The 18453-nt window shown below is 47.3% G+C and overlaps 1 protein-coding gene across 1 annotated transcript in view; it reads left to right on the forward strand.

The window, feature by feature from the left end:
• The first annotated feature begins 725 nt into the window (after positions 1 to 725).
• LOC143285929 (uncharacterized) overlaps positions 726 to 18453 on the forward strand; it is an 18177-nt gene continuing 449 nt past the window's right edge. Inside the window, exons 1-9 of the mRNA XM_076593381.1 lie at positions 726 to 1586; positions 2836 to 3145; positions 5080 to 5140; positions 6979 to 7248; positions 9963 to 11326; positions 13986 to 14116; positions 14909 to 15338; positions 16244 to 16613; positions 17153 to 18453. The exon at positions 17153 to 18453 is cut by the window's right edge and continues 449 nt beyond it. Coding sequence (XP_076449496.1) covers positions 1503 to 1586; positions 2836 to 3145; positions 5080 to 5140; positions 6979 to 7248; positions 9963 to 11326; positions 13986 to 14116; positions 14909 to 15338; positions 16244 to 16613; positions 17153 to 18453 — 4321 coding nt within the window. The 5' untranslated portion in view covers positions 726 to 1502. The remainder of the gene's footprint in view (positions 1587 to 2835; positions 3146 to 5079; positions 5141 to 6978; positions 7249 to 9962; positions 11327 to 13985; positions 14117 to 14908; positions 15339 to 16243; positions 16614 to 17152) is intronic.

An 18453-nucleotide genomic window follows, 5' to 3' on the forward strand; every position in this document is an offset into this window, starting at 1 on the left:
TAAAACATAGACTCACTTTGTTTACACAAGTGAGTCAAAAAGAGAGATGTATTTCCATCCTCGCGTCATTTCTTCGTGCATGTAGTTCCCGCCCTCGGCTGTCGCTCTCTCGCCACTGGCACACCAATGTGCTTGCGAATTGGAAACGCGTTGGACGGGCGCAATAGCCGAGTGGTTAAAGCGTTTGACTTTCATTCTGAGGGACCCGGGTTAGAATCTCGGTAACAGCGCTTGGTGGGTAAAGGGTGGAGATTTTTCCGATCTCCCAGGTCAACATATGTCCAGACCTGCTTGTGCCTGAACCCCCTTCGTGTGTATGCGCACGCAGAAGATCAAAAAGACGCACGCTCCTGTTCAGCGTTCGGTGGGTTATGGAAACAAGAAATACCCAGCATGCACACTCCCGAAAACGGAGTATGGCTGCCTACATGGCGGGGGTAAAAAACGGTGATACACGTAACAGCCCACTCATGTACATACGAGTGAACGTGGGAGTTGCAGCCCACGAACGAAGAAGAAGAAGAAAAAAAGAGGAGGAACGTTGCAGCTGTGTGCTCCGTGCATGAGGACAAGGGCCACACTCGTGGCTTCAGCTCCGCTAGCTGGCAGATGGTGGTGCCAGACAAACAGCACAATTCAGCATCACCTCACTCGCTCTGCAGTCAGGTCTGTCACAGATTCGTCTGCACTTCAGGTCTGGCATGGTTCAGGCTGTCGGTTTTTTTTTTGACAACTCTGTTCGTTCAGATTGGTGTAGCCTACACGACACCAGTTTTATTTGTGTGATTTCAACGGAGGAAAGTTGAAGGTGTTAACAATAATGACGATAACAGTTATAAAAGACGAATAAAGAAAAATTCAGCGACAAAGTGATGTGTGCGTAGACCTCGATTCAACAATAAAATGTGTATGGCACACTGAGTGATGTGTATATAATTCTATACCCTGTTTCTACAATAAAGTGTGTGAGCACAGACTATGGTGTATACATTGACCCCTGATTTTGCAATAGTGTGTGTGCCATAGCATAGACCCTGATTATACAACAACGTGTAATGCACAGTGATGTGTGCACAGACTCTGACTACACAATAAAGTGTATGGCACAGTGATGCATACATAGACCCAGATTATGCAATAAAGAGCATGACACAGACTATGGTGTATACATGGACCATAAATAAAGTGTATGGCACAGACTATGGTGTATACATAGTCTCCAGTTATACAATACAGTGTATGGCACAGACTATGGTGCATACACAGATCCGTGATTATACAATACAGTGTATGGCAAAGACTATGTTATAAGAAACTCTAGGGAGAGCTGGACAGTACAAGGTCTTCAGAGAAGAATCCCCCCGATCCCCCACCCCCCTCAGTCAAGTGTTTCGGCCTTTAACTCCTTCTATGGTGTATACATAGACCCCAGTTATACAATAAACTGTGTGGCACAGACAGTGATCTATTTATAGACCCCGGTACCGGAAGCACGTGGCATCATGGCAGATTTCAAAGCCATCACTCAGAAGTCTGGATATCTGGACGTCAAACAGCCTGCCTGCATTAAAGGACGAAAGTTAAAGGTATGCCTCTCTCTGTCTCTGTCTGTCTATCCATCTCTGTCTCTCTGTCTCTGTCTCTCTGTCTTTCTCTCTCTCTGATGTAGACCTATCCCCCACTTCTCTCTTTTCTCCTTAAAAAAATATTTTATATACGCCAGGGCTAGGTGAAAAAAACAACAACACACATATGTTTTGCTTATCTCATTACCCTTGTAAAATTTCGTTTCTTTCCTTTCGTTTCGTTTCGTCTCTCTCTGTCTGTCTGTCTTTCTGTCTGTCTATGTCTCTGTCTCTCTCTTTCAGTGTGTGTGCGTCTCTCTGTCTGTCTGTCTGTCTCTCTCAATGACAGTACCATCAACGATGACGATGACGACACACAATGACAGTGCCATCAACGATGACGATGATGACACACAATGACAGTACTATCAACGATGACGACACACAATGACAGTACCATCAACGATGACGACACACAATGACAGTACCATCAACGATGACGATGACGACACACAATGACAGTACCATCAACGATGACGATGACGACACACAATGACACTATACCATCAACAATGATGATGACGACACACAGTGACACTATACCATCAACGATGACGATGACGACACACAATGACAATATACCATTAATGATAACTTTGACGACACACAATGACAGTACCAACAACAATGATGATGACACACACAATGACATTATACCATCAATGATAACGATGACGACACACAATGACAGTACCATCAACAATGATGATGACACACACAATGACATTATACCATCAATGATAACGATGACGACACACAATGACAGTACCATTAACGATAACGATGAAGACACAAAACACAATGATAACGTCATCAACGTATGATAGTCGTATCCAACTATGACCATCAAAACCGCAGAGGATGCAAAACAGTGGAATGTCTTGCCCAAGTTACATCCCCACTCTCTCGGCCAAGAGGGTTTTAGGACAGTGCGGCATTGGGTATGGTTCCCAAAGGCCAACTACCCGCCCCCCCCCCACCCCCACCCCCACCCCCAAGGCTGCTGCACTAAGAGCCAGTGCAATTTTTGCCTCCTAGTTTGAGAATCATAGTCCTTCAGAAAAGACGAAGGTGAAAGTGACTTGTCACTTCCTATTGCAATGGAGAAACCATTGATAATACAGCTCTCACTTTCCTGTATGTCATGGTAACCATGACGACAAAGGCAAATTCACCCCCCCCCCTTTCCCCTCTCCTCATCCTCTTGCAGTCGTGGAGAAGGAAGTGGGTGTCGGTGACCAAGATGGCCGACCTCACCACCGGCACCCCCACGGCCAAGCTTGACCTCTTCACCGCCCGCCCCCAAGGTCAAGGCCGCGGTGCCGACCGCCTGACCTTCGTGTTGGAGCACGTGACCAACGTGCGACCTTGCCGCTCCAGGACACGCCCCTTCGCCTTCGAGGTGGTTCAGGAGAGGTCCGTGCTGGTTCTGTCCGGGGCCTCGGAGACGGAGTCCCTAGGGTGGATGTCTGCCCTGGCAACCATCTTCTTCGCCGACTGCAGTGCCCGTCTGGCCTCAGGTGGTGTGTTCGTTCGTCAGTGTTGTTTGTGTGTGTAGGCTTGTGTGTTGAAGGTCTTCAACATCAGCCACGACACATGGGAGCTGAATGCAATGGACAGACCAAAGTGGCGTTCAGCTGTCCACTGTGAGGCCAACAGAATCGCTGCAGCAGAGCAACGCAGACAGGCCAGGAAAAGCAGTGCCAGCAAGTCCCCGACAGCCGCCACCATCCCCTGTCCACACTACGTCAGAACCTTCCGGGCGCGGATTGACCTGACCAGTCAAGTGCGCATCCACAGAGCCCAAGCTACCCACCCCCAGGATGACTAGATGGTCCTCGTCGATCCCGACGGACGAACCACCACAGGGGTGGCGGGGAGTGGCAGAGGGGGCGGAGGAGGGGTGGGGTGGGGGGGGGGGTTGTGTGTGCATGCTTAGGTCCAGTCTTTTGTTTTTTTTTTTTTTTTTTTTTTTTTTTGTATAGTCTCATTTCATCTACTCAGTTACACAAACAGCTGAGGCGCCAGATCTGGCCCAGTCCCGCAGCGCTCCAGGACAAGTTTTGGGGAACGGCCGCTACAGAGCTCCAGCGGACTGCGAACTTCGGAACCTACTCTGGACTGACCTTCTGAACATGGCCTGGGAACGCTGAAGAAGAAGACGAAGAAGAAGAAGAAGAAGAAGAAGAATCTGCTAAGTTATCTTATTAATTTTGTCTGTTACATACCTGTACGTGAGGTCCATTCCTATATTTATTTATTTATTTATCTATTTATTGGTATCATTTCATCTACTCAGTTATCTTATTCATTTTGCCAGTTACATGCATGTACGGGTGTGCATGTCTGCGTGACCGAAACCTAATTGAATGACACAGGAAACGAATGATGAGCGCCCCAATGGCTGCTTGCTGTGAGTCAGCTCAACCCCATGTGCAGGCATAGCCTGTTGTGCAAAATGACTCAGTGTTTGTCAAGGGCTTAGTAGAGCTTAGTCTCCGACCGAGGATAGGCGCTGTATCTTCTTCTTCTTCTTCTTCTGCGTTCACTCGTATGCACACGAGTGGGCTTTTACGTGTATGACCGTTTTTACCCCGCCATGTAGGCAGCCATACTCCGTTTTCGGGGGTGTGCATGCTGGGTATGTTCTTGTTTCCATAACCCACCGAACGCTGACATGGATTACAGGATCTTTAACGTGCGTATTTGATCTTCTGCTTGCATATACACACGAAGGGGGTTCAGGCACTAGCAGGTCTGCACATATGTTGACCTGGGAGATCGTAAAAATCTCCACCCTTTACCCACCAGGCGCCGTCACTGTGATTCGAACCCGGGACCCTCAGATTGAAAGTCCAACGCTTTAACCACTCGGCTATTGCGTCCGTCGGCGCTGTATAAGTGTCCATCATCATCATCATCATCTTTTAGTTTGATTATTTGTCTTTGATTATTTATCTATTGTGTGTCTTTAAGTTTAATTATTTGCGTGTGTGCCTTTTAGTCTGGCTATCTGCCTGTTACGTATCTTTTAGCTTCACTGTTTGCCTGTTATGTGTATTTTAGTTTGATTATTTGCGTGTTGTGTATCTTTTGCTTTCATCATTTGCCTGTCATTTGTCTTTTAGGTTAACGTTTTGCATCTTATGTATCTGTGAGTCTCATTACTGGCCTGTTACGTGTATTTTAGTATGATTATATCCGACATTATTTATCTATTGTTGTTGTTGTTGTTGTTGATATATTATATTTCATTCTATTTGAATGTTTTTTTTATGCAGTATTCTGGCAGGCTCTGGAGACCTGAACGCCGCATCGGGTCTAATTTGCATTTTCTTTGTCAATGAGAGTTGCGTCTCTTTCTTTCAATATGCACACGGCGTGCTGCTGAATCATTTCGCCGGGATCTTGAAAAAAAACACAAACAATAACAGAATTGTGGTGTATTTTGCAGACTCTTACCCGGTGACCATCCAGCCCAGCAGAGACACCCAACGCCTTGGGCTAAGTGGCAGGTACTGGGGTTCGTTTTCAGTATAATTGTGATTGGTTTTGAAGTGTTCTGTATATGTTGCTGAGATGTTTTGTGAGAGGGTGTATTGTGGTTTTAGATGTCTATTATTTCGTTATTATTACAGGAGGAAGGTGGCAGAATGGTTAAGACACTCAGCTACCAATACAGAATCCGTGAGGGTGTGGGTTCGAATCCCGCTCTCGCCCTTTCTCCCAAGTTTGACTGGAAAATCAAACTGAGCGTCTAGTCTTTCGGATGAGACGATAAACCGAGGTCCCGTGTGCAGCACGCAATTCGTGCGTTGAAAAAAACAACAACACACAAATAACCCAAGGCAACGAGAGGTTGTCCTCTGGCAAAATGAGGTAAAAAGAAATCCACTCTGATTGGTACACAGATAGTTTCAGTTTCAGTTTCACTTTCTCAAGGAGGCGTCACTGCGTTCGGACAAATCCATACACGCTACACCACATCTGTTGAGCAGATGCCTGACCAGCAGCATAACCCAACGCGCTTAGTCAGGCCTTGAGTGCATGCTTACATATTTGTGTACCTATGAAAGTGGATTTCATTTTACGTAATTTCGCCTGAGGACAACACTCTCGTTGCCATGGGTTCTTTTTCAGTGCGCCAAGTGCGTGCTGCACACGGGACCTCGGTTTATCGTCTCATCCGAAAGACTAGACGCTCAGTTTGATTTTCCAGTCAAACTTAGGAGAAAGGGCGAGCGCGGGATTCGAACCCACACCCTCACGGACTCTCTGTATTGGCAGCTGAGCGTCTTAACCATTCTGCCACCTTCCTCCTCCACAGATAGAAAAGCATGCACTCAAGGCCTGACAAGCGCGTTGGAGTTATGCCGCTGGTCAGGCATCTGCCTAGCAGATTTGGTGTAGCGTATATGGATTTGTCTCACGCAGTGACGCCTCCTTGAGAAACTGAAACTGGAAACAATTGTTTCGGCATTGTGATGTCTATGATCGGTTTTGAAGTATTGGGATTGATTTCTTTGAGTACTGTGATATGCTTGGTTATTAGTATTTTGGTATTAGTATTTTGGTATAGGCGTTAAGTGTTAATGTGCATGCTTATGCTATATTTGTACTATATAGAATTTAACTGTGTGTCACCACACCAAGCATCTCCATTTAAGGACAATAAATTATCTTGTGATCTTGTGATTATTTAGGCTTTGTGCTGTGTGATACGCATGATGAATGTTGTGCTGTGTAGGATGTGTGTGTGTGTGTGTGTGTGTGTGTGAGCATACTTTAGTGTTCGGTCGAATGTCTGCACATGGTCATGTGTGTACGTTTTCCATTTCAGTGTTTATATGATAGTTTTAGTCATCGTTTTTTTTTTTTGTTTTTGTTTTTTTAACGTGGTTCAGCGCAATTGAACATATTTTACATGGAAAGGCGCTATAGAAATTTAGGCTGTTGTTGTTGTTGTTGTTCTTCTTCTTCTTCTCACTATGATGATCGTTATCATTATCGTCATCATTCTGATGATAATGATGATGATGACGATGACGATGATTACTACTATTGTTGTTGTTGTTATTATTATTGTTGTTGTTGTTGTTGTTATTTTCATTATAATCATTATTATCATCATCATTATGATGATGATAGTGGTGGTGGTGATTATGATGATTGTTATTGTTCTTATAACTATTACTGTTATCATCATCATCATCATCATCATCATCATCGTTATCATCATTGTCGTCATGATCATTATCATCACTATCATCATCATCATCATCATTATTGTCATCATGATCATTATCATCACTATCATTATCATCATCATCATCATCATTATCATCATCACCAGGTTCACGCTGTGCGTGGGGCCAGAGGCGCTGTCCCTGACGAGATCACCACCACCACCACCACCACCGATGCAGACCGACGGTTCCCCTCCTCCCGCTGCCTCCTCCTCCTCCTCCACCTCTCACCCGCCCACGTCACCGTCCGGCGGAGCTCAGACAGCAGCGTCAGGGGCAGCAGTGGCCCGGTGGTCCCTGTCTATGCTGCGGAGGTTCCTGGTGGAGAGGGAACCGACCTCTGGCCTTCCCCGGGTCTTCCTTCTGCACTGCGGCCCGTCAGTTTGCTTTGCCTGGGTGGCAGTTTGAGGACAGTTTGAGGACAGGACACGACAAGACACGACAAGACAAGACAGGACAGGACAGGACAGGACAGGACGGGGCAGGGCAGGGCAGGGCAGGGCAAGGCAAGGACAGGACAGGACAGGACAGGGCAGGGACAGGGCAAGGCAAAGTTAGGCCAGGCCAGGCCAGGACAGTACAGGACAGGACAGGACAAGGCAAGGCAAGGCAAGGCAAGGCAAGGCAAGGCAGAACATGACAGGACAGGGCAGGACAGGACAAGGCAAGGCAAGGCAAGGCAAGGCAAGGCAAGGCAAGGCAAGGCAAGGCAAGGCAAGGCAAGGCAGGACAGTACAGGACAGGGCAGGAGAGGGCAAGGCATGGCAAGACAATGCAGGACAGGACAGGACAAGGTAAGGCAAGGCAAGGCAGGACAGGACAGGACAGGACAAGGCAGGACAGGGCAGGGCAGGGCAGGATAAGACATGACATGGCAAGGCAAGGCATGGCAAGGCAAGGCAGGACAGGACAGGACAAGACAAGACAAGACAAGACAAGACAAGACGTGTTTATTCCAGGAAACCCCGTGGGGCCACATGAAAATGTAACATATTTCATGTAACTAATACAAATATAAATAACGTTTGATGTTGTGCTTTACTATGATTGTTGACAATGGCCACACCAACATTTCGAGGGAAAAACACAAAAGATACAGCATTGTACAATGTATACATACCAGAATTAAGTGGGCATTTATCCCAAACGCAAACACTTTTTGACTCACTTGTGTAAACAAAGTGAGTATATATTTTAACCCGGTGTTCGGTTGTCTCTCTCTCTCTCTCTCTCTCTCTCTCTCTCTGTGTGTGTGTGTGTGTGTGTGTGTGTGTCCGTGGTAAACTTTAACATTGACATTTTCTCTGCAAATACTTTGTCAGTTGACACCAAATTAGGCATAAAAATAGGAAAAATTCAGTTCTTTCCAGTCATCTTGTTTAAAACAATATTGCATCTCTGGGATGGGCACAAAAAAGTATTAAAAAAGAAGCCAAATTATATGCAAACTGCATTTACTGTTATATTTATATTTTTTTAATTCTCTAAACTTGCTACTTTGATCTGATATTCTGACACAACAACAAGAGCAGTCATTTTTATCATTTTTTGTTCAAACAGGAACTTCTTTTGCTAAGCATGGAAGTTATATTTATTTTGCAAACGTTTTGGTGCAGATAGTAAAAAAGGGAAAATAATCTGTAATTAATGCTAGGGGACTTAATTTGCTTTAAACTGATATTTCTCATCTTAAACATTACATTTTAAAATTATACTCAGTACATAAAAAGCTTGTGTGTTTTACTCTCAGTGTACAGGGCTTTCACTATGTTCATTCGCCCAAGTGGTCTTTTTCGGAAAATACTAAAAACAATACGACGCGTGGACTTTATAGATCTATTGGCTGAGCCCTGAAGGTCATGGGCAAAAATCAATTGCGTACACATATTTATAGATATTCAAAGCGCGTGCTCATATTCCTCGCGAACGCGAACGACGCCATTTTGTTTCAAGTTGTTGACCTGCCCGTTCAATTCTATATTCAATGGACAATACACGATAACATGTGATGGAAAGTTGGAGAAGGAGACCGTTAAATATTTATTCAGTGAAAGATTTGTGAACGCCTCATCACTTACTGGATTATGCCCCAAACTGCCATAAAGATATCCATAGAATCAGTCGGAAATTCGCAGTTAAAAATGATAAACCATGAGAGTTAATACCCTAGAATTGATGAAACGCAAAAATTTCCAGTCTTGACTTTTCTGAAAATAAAATCCTTTCCACTTCATACAACGATTAGAAGTACTTGTACTTGGCTTGGCTCTACATGTTATTAGTTTAACAAAATACTCAATTTTCATATCAACTTTAAAACTATAAAACTAGAATGAACATAGAGAAATTGGATCAACCGTGTCAACCGGTGTAACTAAACTTGTACATCTATCTAGATCCAGAGAAAACGGCTAAATGTTGCAGTGTGATTGCGGCGATAGCCACGTCTCCTTTACCGCGGACTTAAAAAGAATTTTTAATTGTCCTTAAAGAATTTTTGAATGCCCAAGATACACCAGAATAATATGATTTGAACAGGGTTCTCACCGCGAATACCGCAATCGATTTATCGCCCTTTAAAAAAAGCATTTTAAATATTTTATTTTTGAACTTCAGTTAAGGAGCCACGATAGTGTAATGGATAAGACAGTTTCTTCTCATCCGAACACGCGGGGTTCGAATCTGCCGTTAGGACTTTTTTTTCTTCTTTTTTTCTTTTTCTGTTAACCCGAAGCTTTATAATAACAAATACAGAACACATTTTACTGATTAGATTTTTAAAAAAGTGTATCACAATTGAGTCTTGAAGGCATTGCCTCTCTTGTTTTTTCATTCAAGGCTTCAGCCCCATGGGGCCGGGGGCGTTTAAGCTGAGACAGAACATACAAGTAGCACGTAATGGAAATCAGTGCGCTGCAGTCCTGTTTAGTCCAACACAGAAAATATAACAAACAATCTATGCAGCAAACATGCATGCAGTACGTAAATGTACAACAAGACAGTGGTGTCATTGTGGTCACAGTGACCTCAACCACTCCCCCCCACCCACCCCCCCCCCAACCCTATGACACTGGTTTTGTCCACAATGCAGAAACTCTCCCTGTGGCGAGGCGGTCTTCCGTTTCCTCAGCGACGAAGCCAACAGCATCCTGGCCTCCGTCCGCAAGGTCATCAGCGTCGCCATGGCAACGCGGCGGCACGTGCAGCCCCCGGGGCCGGCAGATCGCGGCGGACCAGCAGCCCACAGCCCGAGGGACCACTCAGCCCCGGCGCCCCCTGACACCGCCAGCCTCGCCGGGGTCAGGGCCAATTCCTTCCGTGTCAAGGTCAGTCGAAGGTCACCGAGGAGGTCAGGGTCAAGGTCAGGGTCGGGCAGCTCTCTGTGCTCGGTGACGCCCAGGTCCTCCTCGCTGAGCGAGATGGCGCCGGACAGCGGCGGCGAGAGTCCTGCAGGGGAAGAGGGTGTGAGCGTGAGGAGCGGGAGACTGTCCGCCAGCAGTGGGTTCGTCACAGGGTCTGTGACGGGGTCGCTCCGCGCCTCCCCCCGCCTCGCGTCTGGCGACAGTGCGGAGCTTCTGCTTCTGCTTCAGCAGGCACACCAGTGGCCGCTGGAGAGAGACCTCCTCTGGCAACAACAACAGCAACAACCGCAGCAGCAGCAGCAGCAGCAGCAGCAGCAGCAACAACAACAACAAAAGCTACAACCGCAGCAGCAACAACAGCAGCAGCAACTTCCATTTCCACAGCAGCAGCAGCAACAACACCCGGAACACTTCTCGTCGCAACAGCAACAGCATCATCATCATCATCATCATCACCATCCTCAACAACAGCAGCAAGAGCAGCACCAGCAGGCCCTCACCAGTGCCCAGACCTCGCCACAGTCACCAAAGAACGTGTCGGTGTGGCCTACTGAACAATCTCTGAGTCAGCACAAGCACCACCACAACCACCACGACCACCATCACCACCAAGAACAACAGCAACAATGTCCCCAGGTTCACCACCAAGAGATGCACGGCACACGGCAACAACAGCAGCAGCAGCAGCAGCAGCAACAACATCAGCTTCTTCAACTGGGCTCACAACCTATAGTGTCTGTTGGGGGTACTCATCTATCTGAGAACATCACCGGGCTTCAATCCTCCTGGTACCAGCAGCAGCAGCAGCAGCAGCAGCAGCAGCATCAACAACAACTTTCTCATCTTCCTCATCAACAGGGCTCGCAGTCTACAGGGTCTGTTGGAAGTGCTCATGTGGCTGAGAACATCACCGGCCTCCAGTCCTGCTGGTACCAGGAGGATCAGGAGGCTGTCCCATGGCCCGTCGCCCATTCCGGCGAACAGTGGGCACACGTCTGGCAGCCTGAGTGGCCTCAGTCCTGGCAGACCCCCACTGCTGCTGCTTCTGCTGACGAGGACTGGCTGCCTGGCGGAGACCCTGAGAGGAGTGCAGGTGAACTTTCAGCTTGGTTGGTGGTTGGAGCTTTGTCAGTGTGGTCGATCGGTCTGTGTTGGGTTGGGTTGGGTTGTGACGTGTTGGGTTGTGATGTGTTGGGTTGGGTTGGGTTGTGATGTGATGTGTTGGGTTTGGGTGGGTTGGGTTGGGTTGGGTTGTGATGTGTTGTGTTGGGTTTGGGTGTGTTGGGTTGGGTTGGGTTGGGTTGTGATGTGTTGTGTTGGGTTTGGGTGTGTTGGGTTGGCCTGGGTTGGGATGTGATGTGATGTGTTGTGTTGGTGTGGGTTGGGTTGGGTTGTGATGTGTTGGGTTGGGTTGTGATGTGTTGTGTTGGGGTGGGTTGGGTTGGGTTCCTTTGAATCAACCATCTTTGTAAAGTCGGTTCATGTCAGAAGAGGAGTGGGTTGATATACCTTGGTGTATATTTTGTGTATTTGGTCAGTTATCAGAGGTTGATATACCTTTATTTCGTAGATTTGGTCAGTTATCAGAGGTTAATATACCTTTATTTCGTACATTATATCAGTTATCAGAGGTTGAAAAACCTTTTTTTCGTACATTTGAACAGTTATCAGAGGTTGATATACATTTATTTCGTACATTATATCAGTTATCAGAGGTTGATATACCTTTATTTCGTACATTTGGACAGTTATCAGAGGTTGATATACCTTTATTTCGTACATTTGGTCAGTTGTCAGAGGTTGATATGCCTTTATTTCGTACATTTGGTCAGTTGTCAGAGGTTGATATGCCTTCATTTCGTACATTTGGTCAGTTGTCAGAGGTTGATATGCCTTTATCTCATACATTTGGTCAGTTGTCATAGAATGATATACCTGTATTTCGTACATTTTCAGTAATCGGAGGTTGATATACCTTTATTTCGTACATTTGGTCAGTTGTCAGAGGTTGGTATACCTGTATTTCGTCCATTTGGTCAGTTGTCAGAGGTTGGTATACCTGTATTTCGTCCATTTGGTCAGTTATCAGAGGTTGATGTACCTTTATTTCGTACATTTGGTCAGTTGTCAGAGGTTGATGTACCTTTATTTCGTACATTTGGTCAGTTATCAGAGGTTGATGTACCTTTATTTCGTACATTTGGTCAGTTTTCAGAGGTTGATGCACCTTTATTTCGTACATTTTCAGTCATCAGAGGTTGATGCACCTTTATTTCGTACATTTGGTCAGTTGTCAGAGGTTGATGTACCTTTATTTCGTACATTTGGTCAGTTATCAGAGGTTGATGCACCTTTATTTCGTACATTTGGTCAGTTGTCAGAGGTTGATGTACCTTTATTTCGTACATTTGGTCAGTTATCAGAGGTTGATGTACCTTTATTTCGTACATTTGGTCAGTTGTCAGAGGTTGATGTACCTTTATTTCGTACATTTGGTCAGTTGTCAGAGGTTGATATGCATTCATTACGTACATCTGGGTCAGGTCAGGTCATTAGATCTGCTACTGGTAACCTGTAATCCAGTACAACCTGTTCAGGGTCGGGTTGCCGGCGACTAAACCGGCACTCCCACCGCTCCCTTCCGGGACTGGTGAGGCGGGTGGCTAGACACTCTTATGGAGATCCATAAAAGGGCGTTGGCTCAGGAGAGCCACCGACGGACATCTAGCTCCACCGTGCTGTGTGCATGCCACACGCAGTTGGCCCCCGGGGTGTGTCTACCCATGCATGCGAAATCTGGATCCGGCAAAATCTGCGGAAGAAACCTATCGGTTCAACGGAGAGGAAGGCGGTTACAGAAACGCACTGTGGAGTGCAGAGAGCAAGATGAGACACCGAAAGGATATCTTGGTCATCCACTGCATCCGTGCTCATCCTCCAGTCGTCTCGACTTAGTCTTGCCACTGGAAATTGGTGGACCCGGACGAGAGAGTGAGGTTGACGTTGCGCAACTCCTCTTCACTTTAAACAAACTCATCGCGCAAGTCATCAGTCATCCAAAATGACCTTTCATCCTTCATCATTTCAACCCTTCCCAGCATCTTCACCATCCTGATGCAGTCCCAGCTTCGCTGGGCTGGACACGTGGCGCGCATGCCAGACCATCGGCTGCCCAAAAGGCTCTTCTATGGCGAGCTGCAACAAGGGAAGAGATCACACGGAGGTCAGAAGAAGCGCTTCAGAGATACTCTGAAAGTCTCTCTGAAAGCGTTTGATATCAACCCTGACTCCTGGGAGGAATCTGCAGTGGACCGTGACAAATGGCGTGCTGCTGTGCACAAAGGCGCCAAGTTGTGCGAGGCCAACAGGACTGCTGCAGCTGTTCAGAAGAGGCAGGCCAGAAAGTCACGGGCAAACAAGCTCCCTGACAATGGTATGCCTCTCTTTGTCTGCCCCAACTGTCAGCGAACATTTCGTGCGCAGATTGGACTATTCAGCCATCTGCGCATTCACAGAAGGATTCATGAGCATCCTTCCCCCACCCCACCACCACCCTCCCCCCATGCTCCAGCTGGATGACAACGATGGTCATCATCGATCTCGATGGACACACCACCACATTTGGTCAGTTATCAAAAGTTGATATACCTTTATCTCATACATTTGGTCATTTTGTCATAGAATATATACCTGTATTTCGTCCATTTGGTCAGTTATGACGTGACTTCAGACAGACTGTTCACTGGTTGCAGACCTTGATGGTTCCACGACGACGGGCAGAGTGACGCAAAGGTCAGGATGCTGGGCTGATTTCGGAGTGCAGCCATCCTGGCAGTCGTCTGCTGCCAGTGCTAGTGTGGACAGCGACACAGGGTCTGCAGAGGTGTGTGTGTGTGTGTGTGTGTGTGTGTGTGTGTGTGTGTGTGTGTGTGTGTGTGTGTGTGTGTGTGTGTGCGTGCGCGCGCGCGCTCGCTCGCTCGCTCCCTTGTCAGTTACTTTGTTGATGTAAGGAGCTACACGTTTAGCGATTTGTTGTTCAGTAATTAGACAATACGTACATTGATTTATCATTTTTTCTTAAGTGGGACAATACCATTTCATGATTAGTTGATACAGGTATTTCAGTAATTGTTAGTAAATGTCGAATCATGCTGTTATGAACAGTGCTCCGTGCTGAAAATGTCATCAATTCAGATTTGAAAGATAAAATTTTCATCCTATTTTCTTTCATTCTTTCTTTCTTGCATTCCTTCTCTCTCTTCCTTCCCTTCTTTTTTTCTATTTATTCATTTGCTGACAGGTTAACCACTCATACTGTATATCACAGATTGACATAAGTTTACAGTTGGGCCAACAGCAAAGTGAGAGCTGTATTATCAATGGTTTCTCCATTGCAATGGGAAATCATTTACAGCTTAGTGTTTTGTGAAGAACTCTGACTCTTAAACTAGGAGGCAAGATTGCGTTGGCTCTTAGTGCTGCAGCCTTGGGGGTTAGCTGGCTTTTGGGAATCACCCCAATTCAAACTGTCCTAAAACCCTCTTGGCCGAGAGAGTGGGGACGTAACTTAGTTTTATCAAGTTCTAGCCCAGATAGTCGGGACAGCAGTTACCTCCTCTGGTGTTCTGATGGTCACAGTCGAACACGACTGACTGTCATACATGTACTGTGACAGGCATCAGACGTGCCCCCACCACCGGAAGTTGCGCTGTCTGGAAACACGTCATCTCTCCTGACTTGTGACGTGTCCTCCGCCATCAGCGATCCCGCCCTCAGCCCCACTGCAGCTGACGTCATTGTCGGCTCAAACCCCGGCCCTCCAGCCAACAGCAACGCGGGGCCATGGGCGTGTGTGGCGAACGACCCCGCCAATCATCGCACGCGTTCCTCTCTCGCCAACGCCGCAGCCAGTGAAAGAAGCCATTGCCAGAGGGAGAGGAACCTTCCAGCCAATCACATGGAGGAGACTGGCGAGCCAGCCAATGGGATGGAGGTTGATCAGAGCGATGTTAGTTGCGCATGCCCAAACGATCACGTGACGAAGGGTGGGTGTGACAGCCCCAAGCAGCATGTTTACCAAAGTCTGGACACCATTCGAGACGAAGGTTTGTCCTCACCCGAACCTGAATCCTTTCTTGTGCTGAACTCCCTGGGATTGATTTCAAAGTCATTTTTCTTCTTCTGCGTTCGTGGGCTGCAACTCCCACGTTCACTCGTATGTACACGAGTGGGCTTTTACGTGTATGACCGTTTTTACCCCGTCATATAGGCAGCCATACTCCGCTTTCGGGAGTGTGCATGCTGGGTATGTTCTTGTTTCCATAACCCACCGAACACTGACATGGAACACAGGATCTTTAACGTGCGTTTTTTTTTTATCTTCTGCTTGCGTATACACACGAACGTGGTCCACACACAAAGCAGGTCTGCACATATGTTGACCTGGGGAGATCGGCAAAAAATCTCCACCCTTTACCCCCACCAGGTGCCGTTACCGAGATTCGAACCCGGGACCCTCAGATTGAAAGTACAACGCTTTAATCACTCGGCTGTTGCGCCCCGTCTGACCTGAACCAAACACCAGTGCCTGTTTATCAGACCTCAAGCAAATTCAAGTTCAATGGCCGTAAATAAAGAAGAAAAAAAAGGCTATGGGTACTTTGATTTTGACCTGAACCAAACACCAATGCAGGTCCATCAGTCCTCAAACATCTACCATTTCAAGTTCAATGGCCGTAAAAAGGATATGGTTACTTCAACTTTTGACCCGAACCAAAGACCATCAGTCCCGGTACTTTAACTTTTGACCTGAACCAAAGACCATCAGTCCCGGTACTTTAACTTTTGACCCGAACCAAAGACCATCAGTCCCGGTACTTTAACTTTTGACCTGAACCAAACCCCATCAGTCCTTAAACGTCTACCAAATTCAAGTTCAATGGCCACAAAAAAGACTATGGGTTCTTTAACTTTTGACTCGAATCAAACCCCATTGCCTGTCCATCCTCAGGGAACTACCTGGACGTGAACACGGGGGGCAGCCCAGGGCTGGCCAGACGAAGTCTCTCCACGGGCGACGTCAGCAGCAGCAGGAACCACCACTACGAGGAGCTGGGTCCCCGAAGGACTAGACACCCTGACCCCCGCTCGGGAGTGGCACGGGCTAAAAAGGCGAGCGGGGAGGAGGAGGAGGAGGAGGAGGAGGAGAAGGAGGGGGGAGGTATGCTGCGGGTGGGGATGGGGGTGGGTGATACGCCCCCCGATCTCCCGGCCCGCCCCCCCTTCTTCCTGCAGGGCCGCCCGGTCAGACCTCAGCACAGGTCAGCGGTGGTGGCGGGGACTGATCGTCTGTTGCTGTGTCATCGTCTGAATTCCACGCAGTAAGTTTTTTTTTTTTTTTTTTTAATTTTGGGTGGGAGTGCAAATAGCATCAACAACTACTTCTCTATAATCAACTTCTTTCCAGACCAGATAGTAATGGACAGCAGTTGCCTCGTCTGCTGTTCTGATGGTCATGTTCGTACACGACTGACTATCATACACATTGTTTTTTATTATTATTATTATTTGTTGTTGTTGTTGTTGTCATTATCATCATTAACATGATGATGATGATGATTATTATTGTTATTATTGGTGTTGTTGTTTTGTTGTTGTTATTGTTATTGTTATTATTGTTATTATTACCATCATGATCATCATTATTATCATTCTCAATGTTAGTAGTAGTAGTAATAGTAGTAGTAGTAGTAGTAGTAGTAGTAGTAGTATATTGTGACCATCATCACCACCATCATTGTTATCATCATCATCATTAACATCATCATTATCATTACTAATATCATCGTCATTATCATCATCATTAACAACATCATTATCCTCACTAATATCATCGTCATTATCATCATCATCATTGCAGGCAGACCCCAGACGTCCAGAACGCCTCCCTCCGTGGCCCGCAGTCCACCTCCACCACCACCACCACCAACCACTACTCCGTCATTGAGGATGGCGACTTCGGGGGCACCAGGAGGAGTCTGTCGCTGGATGCCACGCCCCTGTGCCCCCACCTGCCTCTGCCCCTCCCCCGCAGGGATGAGGCCAGAGCTCTGAGGACATCACCACAGACTGCTGGAATCATTCCTTCTGCAGCTCTTCCAGATCCTTCTTCTGCCGGAGCGGTGGTGGTGGGTTCTGGTGAATCTCGAGCTTGCGCAGACTTTGACTCTTCGAGTTGTGCCCAGATTCCGGGTTTTTCTTCTTCTTCTTCCACTAGGGTGCCGGAGTGTGCTGGATCGATGAGTAAAACCTTGATGGACTTTTTCCTGGACAGCTCCACCTTTCACAGGAACCCCATGGTGACCGGGCAGCTGGTGGCGGTGGCGGCTCCCCCCCAGAGAGTGGCCCCGGCCGGGTCTGCTGCAGGTGCCCGTGGTGGTGACGCCTTTTCTCGGTGGGGAGAAGGAGTGGGCGTGGCTTCGGCTCCTGCCAGAGATGCCCAGGAGACAGGGTGGAGTCAATTCAGAGACACCAGTGAATCAGGCTGGGTTCACTTTAAAGACCCCCAGGAGACAGGCTGGGCCCACTTTGCGGACAGCACGGAGAATGACGACATGGAAAGGCCCGCTCCCTGGGCAGACCCATGGCCAGGCATCCCCGCGTTCCCCGGCACGTGCCGACCGCGTGGGGGGACCACGGGCCTCGGTTGTCTGCCCCTTCCGCCAGCAGACGGTGTGGATGCCGTATACATGTACATGGACATGAAGGGGAAGAGCACTGGCCTTCAAGAAGATGCTGAGTACGTGTCCCCGAGTCAGATCGGCGACCCAAAAGAAGACGGTGACTATGTATCCCCAAGTCAGATCGGCGACCCAAAAGAAGACAGTGACTATGTATCCCCGAGTCAGATCGGCGACCCAAAAGAAGACAGTGACTATGTATCCCCAAGTCAGATCGGCGACCCAAAAGAAGACAGTGACTATGTATCCCCAAGTCAGATTGGCGACCCAAAAGAAGACAGTGACTATGTATCCCCAAGTCAGATTGGCGACCCAAAAGAAGACAGTGACTATGTATCCCCGAGTCAGATTGGCGACCCAAAAGAAGACAGTGACTATGTATCCCCAAGTCAGATTGGCGACCCAAAAGAAGACAGTGACTATGTATCCCCAAGTCAGATCGGCGACCCAAGAGATGACGGTGACTATGTATCCCCAAGTC

This window comes from Babylonia areolata, chromosome 9 (genome assembly GCF_041734735.1).
Source record: "Babylonia areolata isolate BAREFJ2019XMU chromosome 9, ASM4173473v1, whole genome shotgun sequence".
In the NCBI taxonomy this organism is placed as follows: domain Eukaryota; kingdom Metazoa; phylum Mollusca; class Gastropoda; order Neogastropoda; family Buccinidae; genus Babylonia; species Babylonia areolata.